Raw genomic sequence first — 22193 nt, 5'->3', positions numbered from 1 at the left:
GGTATTGTCCTAACAACTACAGGAATTTCAGGTTTTGGGGGTAGCAGAGGAACTTAACAATACCTGGTCCTTTACTTTTTAACTCAGGCCTTGCAGCTTAGAAACTTTAAAATACCCGGTCTTTTACACTTTTACACTTTAACTTCAATTTCTTTTACCCTTACAATACATGTATATTTATGACCTTTTGGCTAATTAAAATCAGGCTTCAATGGAAATGGAAAAGTATATTACTTTGGGTATATTCATTGTATGCATAATTGTGTATTCATTAATTTAATCATTATTTAGCAGATACTTACTTAGTGCCTTCTTTGTTTTAAGATACATCAGTGAACGAAGTGCCTTCCTTGTTTTGGAGATACATCAGTGAAGGAAGCAGACAAAAATCTCTGCGCTTGTGGGCTTATGTTTTATTGGGGAGTAAAGAAAGACTGACAGTGAACTAAATAAGAATATTGTATAGTATTTTTAAAAAATATTTATTTTTTAGGTGTAGTAGGACACAATACCTTTATTTTATTTATTTATTTTTATATGGTGCTGAGGATCAAATCCAGGGCCTCCCACATGCTAGGTGAGTGCTCTGCCACAGAGCTACAACCCCAGCCCTTGTATAGTATTTTACTTAGTAAGTATAATGTAAAAGAAACAGGACATTAAGAGGAATTAGACATGAATGTGTGAGGCAGACTGGTTTTTGATGCAGTCAGAGCTGGCCTTGTGAGAAGCCAACTTTGGCAACAAAAGCTATGAAGTATCCAGGAAGAGGAGCAGCTAGTACTAGGGGCCTGGGTGGTTTTGGGTGGTTGTGCATGGGTGTATCTTTGAGGGAGGTGTTGAGAGCCACAGAGGAATGGCCCCTGGCATTTTGCCAGAAGGAATGGTTGAGATTAAGATGATGATAATTAAGTTAAGCTGTGTATAATTGCTGTGACTGGATGATGCTGGAATGAAGCAGGCTGTGTATTCAGTTGTATATAGACCCCTGCTGTCCGGCAATAGGGCGGCTCCTGCTGCCTCTGGTGCTCACTACTTTTGAGTTCCTGTTGAGCTCTTGCTGGGATTCCTAGAGGGGGATTCCTAGAGAGTTCCAGTTGGTTGGTTGGTGAAGGCCCCGGGGAGGGAGTTCCAGTTGGTGTGTGGTGTTCCTGGAAGGGCCAAGTGGGGGCAATAAAGGAGTTCCTATTTGAACCTAAAAGTGCCTCGAGTTGGCTTGGTTATTTTGTGCCCAGCCGTACTGTGGCAGGGAGGCTGAATTTTGTATTGCCTGCTTACCCTCCCCTTTTATTGTTACTTTAGTTTCAATTTTTTATGAATTCCCTTTGTAGTTGTTTCTCTCAATACTTAATGTAAGTAATTCTTTGCATCTGGTAAATTCAGAGGATCTTAAAATTAAAGGGGGTTAGAAGTATCCATTACTTGTCTCTAGATAGGATTGTTCATATTCATTAGGCTGAGTTATAAGGAACAATTTTACTAAAATGTGGTTTAAATATCAACTGAAACAAAAAGTTTTCTCTATATTCTTGTGATTTTTACTAGTTAATAGGAATTTAAACTGTATGAGGCCAGTCCTATTTGTCCTTTGGAGTATTGAAAACCTGTGTTAACATTTTTTCTAAAGGCATTTGAACAGAAATTTATAATATTCCTTAAGAGAAAGAAAGAAATAAAGACATTCATCAGAGATTACTTTAAATTTTATATGTGCAGTAATATCTTTCACAGTAAGTTCAAAATATAGAAAGAAATTTAGACATTCCCAAACCTGACTTGGCTAATTGTTTCTTTTTTTTTTAATTTGTTTTTTAGTTTTAGGTGGATACAATATCTTTATTTTATTTTTATGAGGTGCTGAGGATGGAACACAGTGCCTCATGCATGCTAGGCGAGCACTTTACCACTGAGCCACAACTCCAGCCCCTAATTGTTTCTTTTTAACATGTGAGAATCAAAGTAGAAAAAACTGTTAGGACATGACTCTTTAGAAATCATGTTTTCTGTTCTGTTGTAGGTGTGGCAGAATTAATTGCCTATTTTCATATTTAGCAGGAAAAAAATTTCTAAGAGAAAGGGTCAATTTGGGACCTTTAAGAATAAGGTTCATATATTAGTTTAAGACTCCAAAAGAAGTTAATTTTCTTTAAAGGGGAAAGCTATTCACAAAGGAATCAAGTAAATGATTATAATGTATGGCTACATTAGGAAAAATAACTTTCTTTTAAAAATAACAAAGCTTGGAGGAATCATGATGTTATCTGCAGTTTTGTTGTAACATGTCCTTAATTTCTCATTTAAAAAATAGATTGCCATTCATTTGGAGTCACTAATGACAAGCTGTAGGGAAAGGAATATATTACTTTCCAGGTTACAAATGAGTAGAACTACATGTATTAATAAATTTACTCTCATCATGAGAATTTTGTTTTTTAGTTACTTTATGTCCATTGAAAGTGTATTTGGTTAGGATGTTGCTGTGGTATTTTTCCATTGTTGTTTTAGTTATCATTTGGTGAGAACGTATATAATTTGATTAAAATTTATTATATTAAAACATATATAGAAGAGATGACAGAACAACTAGACACTTTTGGGGAAAGAAGAGTCATGAGTATAGTGTGAAGCCACATCATTGTTGGGCTGTATAAGTAACTGCAAGTATTTAGGAACCTGAATATTTTTAAAGAAACCTTTCATTGAACTGTATCATGCTGTCAGTTACATGAGGTCAACACTTCTTATCCCTTCTCTGACATGAATTCTTATTTTCTCAGAGCAAATAAATGAAGAATTCTTCCTGAAGTCACTCTGTCAAATTGTCCAGGGCTAATTTTTAACTTGAAACTAGGTCTTCTGGTTGCTTATTTTTATCTTCTTAGGTGGAATATGCCAAAAACCTCGAATTAATTTATGTGCTAAGCAGAATATTTTCAGGGAAATAATAAATTGTGTGTGTGTGTGTGTGGAGGGGTAGGGATCATACATTCCATAACTAAATGGGAATAATGATTATCTGTTTTATTTGAACAGTGTAATTGTGACTGTAGTCTGAGTTGATGGTTGAGAAACAGATGTTTAAACTTTAATCTTGTTAATTTCATTAGAAATTAACTTACTCTCAAAATGCAAGTAAAGCTGGATAATATCATGTGATTTTCAGGTCCTATAAAAATGGAGAACACCCTCCCTCACTTTTCATTTGATATTTATAAAAATATTAGCATAATATTCCTAGATTATAATCAAAAGTTCAAGGAATGATTTTTGTATAAAGTCAGTTATATATCAGTCAGTTATATATATTTTTTGTTTTATTTTTAAATGGGATTTTTTCTATTAGCCTGAAATAAATGTAGTAAACTTCTCCCCACCCTGTTCTCCATGCTAGCAAATGCTAACACTGTGGTAACTGATTATTGACAGCTCTCCTTCTGCCACGTGCTAGGTTATGTGCCTTGCACATAATTGCCTGATTCAGTCATCTCAACAATTCTGCAGTGTGGCTATTTTATTTGCATTTGAAATAGCAGCCCAATCCAGAGAGTTTAAATAAGTGCCCAACATGACAAGGCTATTATGTGGTTCACTCAGACAGATGTCAGACTGACTTCATGGTTCAGGCTCTTTCCCAGGAAGTGATGAATACACAACAGATCTACACTTTGCACTGAGTCGTGGAGACAGGGGAGGGTGGTAACGTGGTGATGGCATTTCCCTACTCTGCTGTGTATAAGGGGAAAATTTCTTTCCTTTAACTGAATTTCTTCATTAGCACATTTCATTAACTTGGGGGAAATGTAAACATGTAGAGGGATCTTGTGATCTCAGGACATCAAGTAATTATTTTATTTTTAAATATTGTTTTTAGTTTTAGATGGACGCATGCCTTTATTTTATTTATTTTTACCCAGTATCTCACGTGTATTCTACCACTGAGCTGTAACCCCAGCCTGATTTTTTTAAAAAATATTTTTTAGTTGTTGATGGACCTTCTTTATTTTATTTATTTGTATATGGTGCTGAGAATCAAACCCTTGGCTCATGCATGCTGGGCAAGCGCACTACCACTGAGTCACAGCCAAGGCCCAGCCTGATTTTTTTTTTTTTTTTTTAATTGGACACACTATCTTTATTTTACTTTTATGTGGTGCTGAGTATCGAACCCAGGGCCTCGCACGTGCTAGGCAAGCACTCTACTGCTGAGCCACAATCCCAGCCTCCCAGCCTGATTTTTTTAAATCAGTTTTTATTCAAGTAATTCTTCAGTATTCTTTTAGTGATCCTAGAAAAAGGTTAACATAAAAACCAAACCAAACTTTGTATTCATGTTTTTGTTCAGTGATTAAAAGGAAGGACATGTCCTTTGAAATACCTGAAATTATATTACAATGAAGACATATTTGGGTTCCCAAACCAATATAACTAGAAGAAAGAAATGGTAAGCATAAACAATTTAGGGAATGTGTTGAGAATTGGGAAGGCTTTACATAACCTTAGTGAATTCTTAGCCTTATTATGAATATAGTCAGTTCTCAAATGGTCTTCCAGTGATGAGTGTTCAGAATGCCTCATCATGCCATGCATAGTACTTCAGTAAAGTTTTGGGAATTCATAGGCGATGTGAATAGTCTTGGAAAGAGCCTTCACTAAGAAAAAAAACAAAATTCTTTCTAGCTTTAAAATGTAGAAGTTTTGAAGGAAAAATATATTTCTCTGAAAGTTTAGAAGTGAGAAATAGTCTTTTCAATAATAAGGAATGATAATAGTAATATTGCTGATGCCCTCTTTTACACATGTGGAAATTGAGGTATAAAGGATAGGATAAGTAATTTGCTGAAGTCAACTCAGTTACTGGGTGTTAGAACCAGGCATCTATTTGCTCTATCAATGGCAGAATAAGAAGACAAGCTAGATTTGAAATATAAATTTCAGATTACTTTTGGAACTCAGCTAACTTAATTAATTTATAGTAAGTATTTAGCATTTTTTCTAAAATGAGTTTTTTTTAGCTCAAAGGTAATTAAATTTTTTTTATTCCATAGGATCTTTTAGACAAAGACTCTGTCACTGAGCCACTGGCTTCTCTTATAAAGTGTGAAGTTCTTTGATGGCTCTGCTTAATTCAGTGTTGTTTCAGATCTTGTTTGATGCAGCTAAGGTCATTGAGGGAAATAGAAGGAGGGTTTAGAGTGTAAGAATGTAGTTCAAACATAGACCAGCCAGGCATGGTGGTGCACACCTGTAATCCCAGTGGCTCTGGAGACAGAGATAGGAGAATCGTGAGTTTAAAGCCCGCCTCAGCAAAAGCAAGGCACTAAGCAACTCAGTGAGACCCTCTCTCTAAATAAAATACAAAATAGGGCTGGGGATGTGGCTCAGTGGTTGAGTATCCCTGAGTTCAATCCTCAGTACAAAAAAAACCCCAAAAAACAAAAAACTCAAGATCTGGCATTTGGACTGCCTAAGCTGGAAATGAAAATATTGAATTGATATTACAAACTGAGCTAAGAGCCAATCCATTTTTTTCTTTGTCCTATTTGTTTTGGAAGTCCAACACAGAAGTGAAATGCCACTCTGTGGAACTAATATTTTTACCAGTTAGACTGAAAAATAAACCCTAAACTCTTCCTTATGAGTACAGTATGAAGTAGAATTATGTAAATAAATATTCATACAGTTGAATATTGTGGCTATTCCAATCAAAGAGAGTGGAAGGTTATGGACTTTTGATTCTGAGTGCTGTCTTAGAGATAACCCTTCCTCAGGTTTTCTCATGTTATAATGAGAAAGAAACTTGATTTCTTCAGAAGGGTTCTTTAGAATAAAAAATACAACTTTTCAGTGTACATTTCTTTGCAACACACATTTACAGTAGCTTGAGTAATTCTTGTTAGCTTTTGTGTCTTATAGTCAGAAAGCACAAAATATTTAATATTTTGTGGTATGTTTTACTTTTCTGTTGTTACATATATGCCTAAAATTTATTTTGGACCATATTTCTTTCTTTCTTTTCTGTGGTACTGGGCATCAAACTCAGGACCTGAGGCATGCTAGGCAAGTGCTCTTCCACTGAGCTACCTGTAATCCCAGTGACTGGACCTATGCTGAAACCCATATTTAAAAGATTAGAAAAGAGGGCTGATATGTAGCTCAGTAGTAAAGTGCTTGCATAATATAGACTAGATACTGAGTTTGGTCCCCAGCACTGTTAAAAACAAAAGAAAAGTTTGAAAAGATTGTAGACACATCTGTAAGGAAAACATGGTTGGTTTAGCATTTAACTCAGCAAAGTTTTGTGAATATATTAATAACCCAATTCCTGAACTAACTCTTATAAACCTTTCCATTTATGCTTCTTGAAGCCATCTTGGTTACTTGCTGTCCACCTGGACACCAGGATATCAGTTTGGGAAAAAGCCATGCCTTATCTTTTATAGCATAATAAAATGTTATTTGAACCTCATATTAAACATAGGTATGCATATTATAATAGTCATTTAAAATTTAAAACCTTTTTATATGTTTCTTATAATAAGTATTTAATATTTTTAGTATTTAGAGATCTGTTTTCAAAACTTTAAGAATAACAATATGAAGGGCTGGGATTGTGGCTCAGTGGTAGAGTGCTTGACTAGCATGTGTGAGGTCCTCTGTTCAATTCTCAGCACCACATATAAATAAATAAAATAAAGGTCCATCGACAACTAAAAAAATTATTTTTAAAATAACAATATGCAACTGCAATAAGTTTTGAATGCATTTTTCTTTAGTACATATTGATTAGGAGATAGTCAACATTAAAATTAATATTCCAACTCCCTGTATTTTACATAATTTTTAAACACTCATAACTTAGTCAGTGTTATAAGATGTGCTTGTGACAAGCATCAGCTAAGTAAGAGAAAAACATAGGAGCAGATGGCTGTTTTATTTATTTATTTTTGGTACCAGGAATTGAACTCAGGGGCACTTTACCACTGAGCCACATCTCCAGCCCTAATTTGTATTTGATTTAGAGACAGGATCTCACTGAGTTGCTTAATGCCTTGCTTTTGCTGAAGCTGGCTTTGAACTCAAAATCCCCTTGAGGCATTACGGGCATGAGCCACCACACCCGGCTGCAGACGGTTATTTGTTATTTTTATAGAATCCTCATGAGAATTATGTACTTTGTGGCACAAATTTATTTTCTGAATTGCTTTTCTTGATCATCTAGCACCAAGCTGCTTTGACATTATAAGCCATAAAAATATATACATATTAACTTGAATCATATAAATTGTATTACATTATATTTAAGTATATGTAATATGTACTTACAGTCATGCATTGCTTGATGATATGTTCTGACAAATGCATTGTTAGGTGATTTTATCATTATGGGAACATCCTAGAGTATATTTACCCAAACTAAAATAGCTGTCCCATTTCTAGGTGATAACATCCTAGAGTATATTTACACAAACTAAGATAGCTGTCCCATTTCTAGGTGATAACATCTTAGGGAACTTCCTACTGTTATATATGCAGTCTGTTGTCCAAAGCATGGTTGATGGTGTGTGAAGAAAAACATATGTATTTATGAGTGTGCCCTGAAGTACTTAACTTTCTATACATTGAATTACTATCAGCTTTGAAATCCTTGGTTGTTATGTGGATAACAAGAACATCATTCTGTATCAGCACTGATAATTGAGCATTGATTATGTTACTTGCATTGATGAGCCAAAATTTTGTGCAAGCCTATTTCTATGTATCATACTATTTTATGAGGCATGGCTCTAGTTTAAGCACCAAACTTCTGAAATCTTGTGATTGTCGTAGGAAGATTGCACCTAAATCATAATGAGATGACTACTGGATTTAAGAGTTTGGGACTGGGGGGAGACAGAATTTGAAATTATCCTTAGTCACTTTTATATTCATTTCTGTGGTCTCATCCTGATCTTGTAAATCTTTTCTGTAGGAAATTTTGGGAGCGGTTTATTGCCCTGTGTCATGAAAATAACAGTCTACATGGGATCACATTTGAACAGATCAAGGCTCAGTTAGAAGCTTTAGAACTAAAGAAGACATATGTGTTGAATCCGTTGGCTCCTGAATTTATTCCCCGGGCACTAAGACTGCAGAATTCAGGAAATAGCAACAAGCAGCAGCAATCACCACCCAAGGTAAAGCCTCCCTTAATGAAGTTGTAGAGTTGAAAGGGTAAGAACAGCGCTACAGCATCAAAGTTTATTGGGTTGCAAGTTACTTTAAGCTTCAGAATTGAAGACTGCATTTGGTGACCAGCAGTTTCTGCAAGTAATTTGTCTAGATTTGGAATGTAATAAAAATACAGTGCATTTTTACCACCTACTTAATGTCGTAATCATCCTCCAAAAGTTTTTAAGTTGGGGTTGGGGTTGTGGCTCAGTGGTAGAGCTCTAGCTTAGCACGTGTGTGGCACTGGATTCAATCAGCACCACATAAAAATAAATGTATTGTATTGTGTCCATCCTCAACTAAAAAAAATACATTAAAAAAAGTATCTGAAAATGTGTGCTATCCTTTGTTTACTATATCTTCTCAGTCCTTACTGCTGATAGACTTGGTTTTATCTGTCAGCTAAGATGTGAATAAAACAACACAGCATATTATTTATAAGGATTATGTTATAATAATAATATTTGCATAAAGAAGATAAGTCTAATCTTTCATTGATGACTGACTCATTTCAAACGGTATTTGACTTTGAGGAAATTTAGCCAACTTCTTAAAGATTGATTTTTTGACTCATTTTTGTTCTTTAGGAAGAATCCAGTCAGAGGGAGTGGGGTTGGGAGAGTTGAGGCTCTTTCCGCTTTTGAAAGGCAGTTATTTTGGGCAGAGACAGTTGGCTTATTTTTTAGAGTGTCTAAAAAATATTCTAAAATATCTAAAAAAGCATCCTAAAAGGAAGGTTCTGATAATGGCACATGTAGTATTTACTCTAGTATTTTTATACATTTATAGTCCTCAGTGTGGTATGAAACTTATTAACATGAATTAAAAGAGTTTGTTAGTGTTGAACTTTATTACACCTCATGTGCAATAGTGAATGGCTTGTTTAGGCTAAATAGGTATTAAGCTGAGAACTACTTTCTATTTTAACAAACTGTTGCTGTATATTATTGGTAAATAAAAATGTACATAATGTGCAATAATGTTTTAATGATTTGGCATTATCAGAGAAGCATTCTGCACAAATGAGTTTATCTTATATGCCAGGTGCTAAAGAGGCATACATCAGCAAATTTTAGCCCCTCAGTTCTCTTGTGGCAGGTGTTGGAAGAGGTAAAAGAATGATGGTCAGAGGAAGTAAGTAGATTCAAGGCAACTTCTACCATGGAGATCTTGTTCAGGAAGTTTGTGAGTGGATAGAGTTGGAAAGTAGGGAAAATGTAAAAAATTAACTTAGAACAGAAATTTTTATTTGTATTGTTTGCTGCCTTAGTGTCTGTGCCTAGAGCAATATCTTGCACATAATAGGTGCTTTGACATATTTTTTTAAACAAATGAGTAAGCTTAGCTTAAGAGTTTTATGTTAGTAAGCTTTCCATTACTGTAATAAATGCCTGAGATAATCAATTTATGAAGAGAAAAATTTTGTTTTGGTTCACAGTTTTAGAGGTTATAGTCCATGATCAGTTGGCCCCATTGCTTTGGGCCTATGGTTGCTTTTCTTGTCACTAGTATGTGACAGAGCAAAACCATTCATTTTATGTCTGGGGAGTGAAAGAGGAAAAACAGGAAGGGGCCAAGTCCTATGGTCTCCTCCAAGGGCATGGCCTTGAAGACCTCTACTAGGCCCCACCTCTTAAAGGGTCTACCACCTTCCAATAGTGTCAAGCTAGGGACCAAGCCTTGAATACACAGCCATTTGGAGGATACTCCAAACCCAAACTATAGCAAGTACTTACAAAAGATGAGTGATATGGGAGAACAGGTGACATGTACACAGGGGACAGCAAGTAGCTTAGGGTATGTAAGAGTAGGGTACCTATGTAGAAACTCCCTAATTTTGCGACATTTATTTAAAATGTCGCAAAACCATTGTAGCCCTTTGCACATTCTTCAGTACTACACAAAACTCTTACTTGAGCTGTGTAAGCATCAAGTAATTACTGTAGCTGGCACTAGATTTAAGCCATGATACCATACATATACAGTCCTTAAGCAAGACCCTGCAGTTTGCCTTTTGTTGTTGTTGTTATTTTTTAAAGGTGGAGAATATATATATTTAGTCCATTTGTTTTTCCAAAATCAAAAAGTCCTTGAAGGCAAAAATTCTGTATTCTGTAAGTTTTATGACCCCTAGTGCTTAGCCCCATTCATTGCACATAGTAGGTGCTAAGAGAGTATCTGATAAATGAATAATGGTTATGGCCCGTAATATGGCGTTTGCTTTCAATAAACTGTCTTGTAAAATTTATCCTGGGGCTGGGGTTGTGGCTCAGCGGTGGAGCGCTCACATAGCATGTGTGAGGCTCTGGGTTCGATCCTCAGCACCACATAAAAATAAATAAATAAAATAAAAGTAGTATGTCTGACTATAACTAAAAAAAATAAGAGCACAAATTTAAAAAATAATATATCCTAAACATTTTAGAAGATCTCTTTTTTAAAAGAGACATAGACAAGAAATCAGAGGCTTTTCTTTTTTTTTTTTTAAAGAGAGAGAGAGAATTTTTTAATATTTATTTTTTTTTAGTTTTCGGCGGACACAACATTTTGTTTGTATGTGGTGCTGAGGATTGAACCCAGGCCACACGCATGCCAGGCAAGCGCCCTACCACTTGAGTCACATCCCCAGCCCTAGAAAATCTTTTTCACTGATTCTTTAGATGTTATCATCTTTGTCAGTGGCTAACCAAATCATTTATCAGCTTATTCTTATTTCATCTCTGTCCTGCTTTCCCATCCTACCACTTCCACATGTATGTGCTGGAGAATTTTGAAACAAATCCCAGTTATTTTATTTCATGTGCAAGAATCTTAATGAAGGGGGATTTAATTCATTATAGAAAAGGATGGTATTTCTTAAATGGGATGCTGAGCCATTCTATTTTTTCAAGTTTCCTTAATTTTAACACAATTCTGTATGTAAGAAATATTTTAAATCAGTATCTCTAATGTTAGAATAGAATTTAAAATCCCAATAAGGTTCATGTAAATAAAATCATCACAAGGTTGCATGATGGCTAAAAGTGCTCCTAGGCATGCCTCCTCAGGACTAATTTGGCAACAAAACATACTGATAGCTGTGCAAAAACCAAGGAGCTTTATTGTCCTAATACTTCTGTGGTAAGATTTAGCCAAGATGCAAAATGTCAGGGGACCTGGGAGGAGGTGATCCTGTGTGGCCTTCCGTCACTGCACTCTCTAGGGCACTTGGTGGGAGCAGTGTTTGGAAGCTTTGCAGATATGGCCAGTTTCATTTGAACATGACCCAGAAGACAGATCATGTTTAAAAATGGATCCTCTGAAGACCGTCCCATTGTTTTACATATTTTAGTTTGTTAGTTTTTTTTTTTTTTTTTTTTTTTTAACCATTGGTACCTAGCTGCTGATGTCATGTCTCAGTGTCCAGTGATAAGAAAATGTGTCAGGGGCCGGGGATGTGGCTCAAGCTGTAGCGCGCTCGCCTGGCATGCGTGCGGCCCGGATTCGATCCTCAGCACCACATACAAACAAAGATGTTGTGTCCGCCGATAACTAAAAAATAAATATTAAAATTCTCTCTCTCTCTCTCACTCTCTCTCTCTCTCTCTCTGTGTGTGTGTGTGTGTCTCTCTCTTTAAAAAAAAAGAAAATGTGTCAGGCTTATTTACCTTGGTAGTCAGGATGGACATATGGTGGGCCCCTCAGTAAACATTTGTTGAAAGAATAAATGGGCAAAAGTGAGTAAATGAAAAAATAAATATTTGAATGAATAAGTGGCAGATGATATAAACTATATTTGAATATAAGCAATGGATGATATGAGCTACTTTTGCTTAAAAAATCCTGATATTAATTAGTGTTCTGCCTAAGATAAGGATGCTTTCTGAGATTTATTATTGGAAAGGAGTTAGTTTTGGAATGACTTTTATACAGAGTTAACTCTAGCTTAGTGCTACATTATTATTTTATTTATAATCTATCAAACAGTTTATTTTGAGTAAACTAAGTAAATCTCCTGCTCTAAGTTAAAAGATGCTAGACAACCCAGAGTGCTGATGTTTTTGTCCAGCAGCTTCCAGTTGTGTAGGGTAGGACTGCCCTGGACTATGGTTACTCTTTGTATTAGCTTCCCATTGCTGCTGTAACAAGTTACCACAAAGTCCCTACCAAAATAGGGACTCAAACAGTACCAGTTTATCATCTCATAGTTCTCTGGGTCAGATGCTAGGACTGGCTTACTTGCTTTCTCTGCTCTGGGTTTTACAAGGTGGGGATTGAGGTGTTGGCTGACTGGATTCTTACCTGGAGCCTTGGGAAAGAATCTGGTTCCAAGTTGATGCAGGTTGTTGGCAGAATCTAGTTTCTGCAATTGTAGGACTGATGTCCTTATTTCCTTGCTGGCTATCAGTTAGTAGCATTCCTAGCTTGTAGAAGCCTCTTGCTGTTTCTCAGAGGTACCCCTGCAGCTTGGAGCCAGCAACGGTGCATTGTTTCCTTCTATCCCACAGAATTTCTTCTACCACATCTCTTATTTCTTCTTCCACTGCACCTTTCTGAGCTAGAGAGATTTCTCTGCTTTTAGGGCTCATATTACTAGATAGGGTCCAACCAGATAATCCAGGCTACTCTCCCTATTTTAAGTCACAACTTTAACTCTATTTGCAGAATCCTTTTTGCCACATAACACATCACGTCCATAGGACCCATGCTTAGAGTGTGCACATCATTCAGGTGCTGCAGCCTCCCACATTCTGACCAACTGCTGTGCTTTCTCTCTGTGGTTCGCTCTACATAGTTGTCCCTTGTTCATGGGTCATTAGCAAGCCATAATGATAGGTTTGGAGGCTTTAAAAATCTAATGGTTTGTTACCCTCTTGGAACTATCTTATCTCTCTGTGTCACTGACTTTTCTTTCTTCTGTCAGTGTATGTGCCTTTGACTGTCACTTCTAATTGCTCTGCTTCTGATCTTACCCCCTACTCCTGACATCTCAGTGTTTGCCATTTTCTTTTCCCTTTTTCCCCTTTCTTATCAATTCACTGTTTCTCAGAAGTTTGTTTTTTATAGCTGCTGCCAGTCACTATGAATATTTTTCTCTTCTGGCTACCATTAGCCAACTATCATTCTTTTTGGCTTTTTTTAAATGACTTTTTAAGACTTAGATACCTTCATTCACTCATAATCAACACACTTTAAACCTTAAGTGTTTATTGATGTTCTAAGTATCTAACATCTTTGACAGTTGCATGTGTAGATAAATTAAGTGTCATTGTATTTTTTGCTTTGGTCAAGAATGAATTTTTCTTCCTCTTGTAGACATTAACACCTTTAGTTTTCTGATGTTATGTACAAATAAATTTTGTGTATATCTAGAGGTAAGTTGCATAGTGTGCCACTTTTTCCTCAGCTTACTTAGCATGTGTTAGTTACATTTTTTTATTAAGAAGAGAAAGATTTAAAAAGTTCAGAACTTGAGAGCATTGTGTCTCAAATATTGTTTCTGCCCAAATGTTTTCATTTTTAATGGTAGAAAAAGATATCAGTATGTAAATCTGCCATTGCTTTTTTTAAAAAAATAAATCCTTCATTGATGGACATTCAGATAAACATTTAGCACACATATAAATTGTGCCACAGTGAACATCTGTGCTCTAATCCATGATTATTTCATTTGGATAAATTCCTGAAAGAGCCTTACAGGATTAAAGTATATGTGCATTTTTTAAAATATTCATTTTTTAGTTGTAGATGGACAAATACCTTTACTTTGTTTATTTTTTTTTTTTTTGTGGTGCTGAGGATCAAACTTGTGTCTCACAAATGCAAGGCAAGCGCTCTGCCACTGAGCTATAACCCCAACCCTGTATGTGCATTTTTGATGCTTCTAATATATATTGCCAAATTACTGTCTAGCAATTAGCTAGATTCTCTCAAGCAAATTATGATAGTCTTTTTTCCTGTTCCTTTAGAAAATTTTGTACTTTCAGATATTATGAATCATATTCAAAATGCCATAAATCCCAAGTCATGTTTATATTCTGTTACTATTTTAAAAATTTCATCCTCAAAAATAGAAGACTGAAATTTTTCCCTGAAAAAGCAGTTTTTACGTTTTGTCATTTAATTCTTAGAAAATTTAGAAGAAGCTACAAATGAATAAAGTTTATGTTTCAGACATGTAGGTTGCATTTTTTTTTTTAATTAAGAAAATTCATTGAGGAAAGAAGTTTAGATAGCCTTAATTTGGAAAAGAAAAAACTGGGGGACCAGAAATGGTCCTATTATTTATAAAAAGAAATATTTGAATGAATAAGTGGCAGATGACCTATTATTTATAAAAAAAAAGTTGGCTCAAAGCAGTCTAATAGCTACTAATTATAGACTCACAGTTTTAAATTTTAATTGTTGCCATTTACATTTAATTTGTATATGATTAGGTAAAGGGTTCTTGTTCTCTAATATTAAACATGTTCAAATTATAATATATTGGTTTTTTTTTTTTTTTTTCTTTAAAGGGAAAAAGCCTCCATCATTCTCAGAATGATCATTTCCAAAATGATGGAATTGGTAAGTAGAAAAATTATCCTATCCTATCCTTTTATGATATGAAATTCAGTCCAGATTTCACTATGTGAATGAAAGTGAATCCCCTTACCATCTTTCCCTCTTTTTCTTTCTCGGGAACTCACAACACAGACAATCACTTAATTCTTTTATTTTATCTTATCAGTTAATTCTTTTATTTTTTTTTATGTCAGTGCGTTGATGTGTCATTTTTTAAAAAGGGGTCATTTTGTAGGCACCAGCATATGTATCCAGGAGTTTTGAGAAAAAACGTTTAAGCCTTTTATGCTTATAATTTTTTTTCCCCCCTTGGTACCAGGGATGGAACCCTGGGGCACTCAAACCACTGAGCCACATCCTCAACCCTTTTTTGTATTTTACTTAGAGACAGGGTTTCACTGAGTTGCTTAGGACCTCACTAAGTTGCTGAGGCTGGCTTTGAACTCTCAGTCCTCCTGTCTCAGCTTCCTGAGCTGCTGGGATTACAGGCATGCACCACTGTGCCTGGCTGCAACGTCATAAATTTTCAGAACTTATTTCTCTCTAAAAAAATGTGAGATTGTATAGATTTGAAGATAAAGTTTATTTAAATGATTTTAAAGGTTGTAGAATTATGCTTTTAAAGTAATGATTACTTAATCTTCATTTTGTATGTAGCTATATTATATTGCAAGTCAAAACTTTATTCTGAAGAATCGTATATTTTCCTGGTCCCAGAGGACTATTTACTAGGAGTACGTGCACATGTGGGTGTCTTTCTTGAAGAATACCTGTCTGGCTCCTACAAGCTAATTTGTACAGCTCATGCTGATTTTAGAGAACATTGTAAAATGGTTGTTTTTTTAACATGCTTTACTCTTCCACACTAATAATTCTTTGATTATAAGCTATTTTATGCCACATCTGGGAAATACGTTTTGCTATTGGGTGACTTAAACTATTTTTGTCTAGGTAAATATGTATAGCTATTGAGTGCATCCTTTTTCTGTTTATTTTTCAGTTCCTCCCAATCCTTCTGTACTGATTGGCAATCCTATTAGAGCTTATACTCCTCCACCTCCTCTTGGACCTCACCCAAATTTGGGGAAATCTCCAAGCCCTGTTCAAAGAATAGATCCTCACACTGGGACAAGTATTCTTTATGTACCTGCTGTCTATGGAGGGAACGTAGTTATGTCGGTGCCTTTGCCTGTAAGTAAATACTTATGTGAAATATTTATGGTTGAATAAAGTAAATAGGTTTCAGTAAATTTAGTGACAGTCCCAAACAATCCCAACCTTATTTTTTTTTGGTGGTTCTAGGGATGGAAACCAGGTCCTCAAAACATTGTAGGCAGGTGCTCTACCATTGAGCTGTCTCCAGCTCTAATCTCTTTATTGTGTTTTATTTTTTATTTTTTTTTCATCTTTCATATGTTTGATTCAAGTGAGTTATGCACTTCCATTTTTACCCCAAATACAAATTGCAGAATCACATCAGTTACACATTCACAATGTTTACATAATGCCATATTAGTGACTGTTGTATTCTGCTGCCTTTCCTATCCCCTACTATCCCCCCTCCCCTTCCCTCCCATCTTCCCTCTCTACCTCATCTGTTGTTGTTCAGTTCTCTCCCTTCCCCCACTCCTTTCCCCTCACAACCTCATATATGTGATTTCGTATAATGATGAGGGTTTCCTTCCGTTTCCATGCAATTTCCCTTCTCTGTCCCTTTCCCTCCCATCACTCATCTCAGTTTAATGTTAATCTTTTCCTCATGCTCTTTCCCCCTGCTCAGTTCTTAGTTGCTCTCCTTAAATCAAAGAAGACATTTGGCATTTGTTTTCTAAGGATTGGCTAGCTTCACTTAGCATAATCTGCTCTAATGCCATCCATTTCCCTGCAAATTTTATGATTTTGTCATTTTTTAGTGCTGCATAATACTCCATTGTGTATAGATGCCACATTTTTTTTTATCCATTCATCTATTGAAGGGCATCTAGGTTGGTTCCACAGTCTAGCTATTGTGAATTGTGCTGCTATGATCATTGATGTGGCAGTATCCCTATAGTATGCTCTTTTAAGGTCCTCAGGGAATAGTCCGAGGAGGGAGATAGCTGGGTCAAATGATGGTTCCATTCCCAGCTTTCCCAGGAATCTCCATACTGCTTTCCATATTGGCCGCACCAATTTGCAGTCCCACCAGCAATGTACAAGTGTACCCTTTTCCCCACATCCTCACCAGCACTTATTGTTGTTTGACTTCCTAATGGCTGCCAATCTTACTGGAGTGAGATGGTATCTTAGGGTGGTTTTGATTTGCATTTCTCTGACTGCTAGAGATGGTGAGCATTTTTTCATGTACTTATTGATTGATTGTATGTCCTCTTCTGAGAAGTGTCTGTTCAGGTCCTTGGCCCATTTGTTGATTGGGTTATTTGTTATCTTATTGTTTAATTTTTTGAGTTCTTTGTATATTCTGGAAATTAGGGCTCTATCTGAAGTGTGAGGAGTAAAGATTTGTTCCCAGGATGTAGGCTCCCTATTTACTTCTCTTATTGTTTCTCTTGCTGAGAAAAAACTTTTTAGTTTGAGTAAGTCCCATTTGTTTATTCTTGTTATTAACTCTTGGGCTATAGGCGTCCTATTAAGGAATTTGGAGCCCGACCCCACAATATGTAGATCGGAGCCAACTTTTTCTTCTATCAGACGCAGAGTCTCTGATTTAATATCAAGCTCCTTGATCCATTTTGAGTTAACTTTTGTGCATGGTGAGAGAAAGGGATTCAGTTTCATTTTGTTGCATATGGATTTCCAATTTTCCCAGCACCATTTGTTGAAGATGCTATCCTTCCTCCATTGCATGTTTTTAGCCCCTTTATCAAATATAAGAAAGTTGTAATTTTGTGGATTGGTTTCTGTGTCCTCTATTCTGTACCATTGATCCACCTGCCTGTTTTGGTACCAGTACCACGCTGTTTTTGTTACTATTGCTTTGTAGTACAGTTTGAACTCTGGTATCACTATACCTCCAGATTCACACTTCCTGCTTAGAATTGCTTTTGCTATTCTGGGTCTTTTGTTATTCCATATGAATTTCATGATTGCTTTATCTATTTCTACAAGAAATGCCATTGGGATTTTGATTGGCATCGCATTAAACCTGTAGAGAACTTTTGGTAATATCGCCATTTTGATGATGTTAGTTCTGCCTATCCATGAACAGGGTACATTTTTTCATCTTCTAAGATCTTCTTCTATCTCTCTCTTTAGGGTTCTGTAGTTTTCATTGTATAAATCTTTCACCTCTTTTGTTAGGTTGATTCCCAAGTATTTTATTTTTTTTTGAGGATATTGTGAATGGAGTGGTTTTCCTCATTTCCATTTCAGAAGTTTTGTTGCTGATATGCAGGAATGCCTTTGATTTATGCGTGTTGATTTTATATCCTGCCACTTTGCTGAATTCATTTATTAACTCTAGCAGTTTCTTTGTAGACCCTTTTGGGTCTGTTAAGTATATTATCATGTTATCTGCAAATAGCGATAATTTAAGTTCTTCTTTTCCTATTTTTATGCCTTTAATTTCTTTTGTCTGTCTAATTGCTCTGGCTAGTATTTCAAGAACTAAATTGAATAGAAGTGGTGAGAGAGGGCATCCCTGTATAGTTCCAGATTTTAGAGGGAATGCCTTCAGTTTTTCTCTATTTAGAATGATGCTAGCCTGAGGCTTAGCATATATAGCTTTTACAATGTTGAGGTAAGTTCCTGTTATCCCTAGTTTTTCTAGTGTTTTGAACATAAAGGGATGCTGTACTTTGTCAAATGCTTTTTCTGCATCTATCGAGATGATCATTCTTTATTGTGTTTTAACTTTTTAATGTCTATAAGCTTCTTTTAAAGTAACTTATCTTTAACTGTTGAATTTTGAAATGACCAAAGAAATGTGTATTGTGGCTTATAATTTGTTACTCTATTACCAGAGATATTCATTCTTTATAAAGAGATCTGTAAATTGAATGTTTTGATTTAGAAGGTTTTATGTTCTTTTTTTTTTTGGTGGTGGGGATACTGGGGGTTGAACTCGGGTCAGTCAACTACTGAGCCACATCCTCAGTCCTATTTTGTATTTTCTTTAGACACAGGGTTTTTCACTGAGTTGCTTAGTGCCTTGATTTTGCTGTTGCTGGCTTTGAACTTCTGATCCTCCTGTCTTCAGCCTCCAGAGCTACTGAGAGGTTTTATGTTCTTTTAAAATATTTTTTTTTTTCCTGAAGAAATTGGACTGAAAGTTAACAGAACTAGTAACTTGGTCTCTTATTTTAAAAAACAATGCTTTTATTTTTTATTCCTACATAATTCTCGAAATCTTCTTGATACATAGAATTCACTGGAGGAGGCAGAGGGGGTTGGGTTAGTGTAGTCCTTTTAGATCTGAATTTGTCTGAGAAATTCTAGGCCTTATGAAACCTTTCTGCCATTTAGAAATGTTTCTGAATCCTTTCTAAGGGTATGGGCTTTTAGATACTTCCATATTGTATCATAAACCCATTTTTTAATTTTCTTTAGGGTTTTAAAATACTTTTGTCAATTTTGTTTGTGTGTGTGTGTGTGTGTGTGTGTGTGTGTGTGTGTGTGAGACAGAGAGAGAGAGAGAGAGAGAGAGAGAGAATATTTCCAAATTCAGCAGTTTTGGCCTAGGAAGTAATTTCTTTCATGTAAGTGAAGTACTGTAATTTCAGGCAGAGGTGATTATTACAAAAGATCTTTTGCACCCCCACCCACACCCCAGAAAGGGGAAAGTGCTAAAATGCGAATGTGCTGTAGCCTTGTTGGCTATGGTAGTTCACAGCCTTGGCAGCCATGGAGAGTAATTGTGAGTAAGAAATAGGTAATTTATGCCCATTCCCTGTGAACTTCAGAGTTTAGTGGAGTTATTTCTTCCCAGCCTGGCAACATTATACATCATCAGCTATAAATAGAAAGTCTCTTAGGTTTTAAAATTCACTTCACTAGGTCAGAGAGGCTTTTATTATGTAAGATTCCTAAGAGTCTGCATGTAATAGTTATATCATAATAAAATAATAGGAACAGTAGTTCAGATGTTATATTTATTCCTTTTATGTTAATGTGCAGACATCATGTGTCTAGATATACCTAAACATGTTTTCTGTTTCTGTATTTTAAGGTAGAGTTGATTTCATCAAAAGCAGTAATGGAAGTAGTGACCTATTTGAATTAATGAATAAGTGAACTTTACATGCTATAAAGGAAATAATTAAATATGTTTACATTAAATGATTTACTTTTTGAGTGAGACACCTTAGACTAAATTCTTCCTTCACTTTACCTCCTGTTCTCTAATTAAGTCTATTAAACTACATAACTATGCAGTTTATTTAAGAGATAATTTTTGTGGTAATCTGTGATATGCATATGTTCATATTGCGGGGAAATGATTTGAGAATGTAAAATGATTTAATGCCTAAATTTATTCCAAATCTGAAAAGTGACCCATTTTTCCTTACACACTAAAAATTCAGGGAGTCCTTTTTGTACACTTAAGATATAGCAATTTGATTCTACCAATGGATACTGTTAAGTAGCATTGACTTTGTAGTTGCTCATTTTGATAGTTGTCCTCTGTGTTGGTGTATGCTTTTTCTAATCAAAGTACTATAGAAGTTTGCATTCCAAAATATACTTAATGCAATTACTTTATTTCTTATAATAACCTAGGTTCCATGGACAGGATACCAGGGTAGGTTTGCAGTTGATCCTCGAATTATTACACATCAAGCAGCAATGGCCTACAATATGAACCTATTACATACACATGGACGGGGATCTCCTATACCTTATGGCCTTGGACATCATCCACCTGTCAGCATTGGGCAGCCACAGAATCAGCATCTGGAGAAGGATCAACATGAACAAAATCGAAATGGTAGGTTGCTATGCTGTACTCTTTTCATAAACTGATGGCATGCAGAGTTCTGTCCACAGTATGATTGTTAATCATGGACTATTGAAATCAACCTGTTACAACAACCATGGATCCTCATTCCAGATGACATAAATATGTACACAGGTACAAATTTTTGCATGTAATTTCAGAGTGTCCTTTAGGTTAAACCCTAGCACTTATGATTTGTTTTACTGATTTCCTGAAATATATTAAATTCTAATATTTTGAATTCTGTATATAATAGTCATTTAAAATTGCAAAGGAAAGTCCTTTCTTTCCAATTTTGTTAACCCAAAATATTCTTGTAGTGTACTAAGCATTAACGTTATTGTGGGATAGTTGATATAAAATGTGTATTTCTTATGCAAATCTACCAGAATTATAGGTAAGAAAAAAATTACCTATTACTTTTCTTAGTTAAGTTTATGGAAGTATGATTTATACGCAGTAAAAATCACTCTTTAAAAATGTATGGTTTGATGAGTTTTAATAAATACACAGAGTTGTTAACTACCATCAAAATCAAGGTACAAGATATCACATAACCTCAAAAAGTTTCCTGATGCCCCTTTGCAGACATTCCCATCCCCTGAGCCCAACCCTGGACAACCACTAGCTTGTACTTATATTTTGTCTTTAGGATATCATATAAATGGAATTGCAGGGTATATAGGTGTTCATGTTTGGCTGTGTTGACTGCTTTTGATCTTTAATCAGGTAGTATGAGTGAGTTGCTTGCTCCTTTTTATTCTTGATTAGTATTTCACTATATGGGTACACCACGATGTGTTTATCCACCCATAATTGGTGGATACAGTAGTTTTCTAGTTTTTAATTCTCATGAATAAAGCTGCTGTGAACATTCATGTTTTCATTTCTCCTGGGTAAATACCTAGAAGGGAGATTGCTGTGCATATTGTAAATACATTTTTAACTTTATAAGAAACTGCCATATTATTTTCCAAAGTAGCTGTACTATTTTTCATTTCTGCCAGTAATGTGTGAGATTTCCCTTTGTTCCACATTCTCACCAACATTTGGTATTGTCAGACTTTGTTGTTTTACCCTTGCTGGTGAATATTTGATGGCAGGTTGCTGTGACATTAATTTGCATGTCCCTAATAACTGCTAATACTGAGTATCTTTTCTTTGTGCTTATTTGCCACATGTGTATCTTCTCTGATGAAATGTCTATTCATATCATTTTCTCACTTTATTATTGTTTTTTTTTGTCTTATTAAGTTTTAAGTTTTTAATATATTTTATATAGAAGACTTTAATTAGATATATGCTTTGAAAATATTTTCTCCCAGAATATGACTTTGGCTTTCCTTTCATTTTCTTAAGAGTATCTTTCAAAAGAAGTTTTTATTTTTGATGAGGTCCAGTTTATTCATTTATTTTTCTATGAATTGTGTTTTTGTGTTGTGTCTAAAACATCTTTGTCTAACCCAAGGTCACAAAGGTCTTTTCTTGTTTTCTTCTAGAAGTCTTA

The 22193-nt window shown here is 35.3% G+C and overlaps 1 protein-coding gene across 4 annotated transcripts in view; it reads left to right on the top strand.

Moving 5' to 3' along the window:
* The window catches only part of Helz (helicase with zinc finger), a 164684-nt gene that overhangs the window by 112016 nt on the left and 30475 nt on the right, over positions 1-22193 (top strand). For all 4 annotated transcript variants that reach the window (XM_076870584.2, XM_076870583.2, XM_076870586.2 and 1 more), the window contains 4 exons: positions 7970-8174; positions 14703-14754; positions 15752-15942; positions 20470-20677. In XM_076870584.2, coding sequence (XP_076726699.1) covers positions 7970-8174; positions 14703-14754; positions 15752-15942; positions 20470-20677 — 656 coding nt within the window. The remainder of the gene's footprint in view (positions 1-7969; positions 8175-14702; positions 14755-15751; positions 15943-20469; positions 20678-22193) is intronic.

The sequence above is a fragment of the Callospermophilus lateralis genome, chromosome 11 (genome assembly GCF_048772815.1).
Source record: "Callospermophilus lateralis isolate mCalLat2 chromosome 11, mCalLat2.hap1, whole genome shotgun sequence".
Lineage (NCBI taxonomy): Eukaryota > Metazoa > Chordata > Mammalia > Rodentia > Sciuridae > Callospermophilus > Callospermophilus lateralis.
Note: the sequence above shows the minus strand (reverse complement) of the source record. Positions and strands in the feature narration are given on the sequence as shown.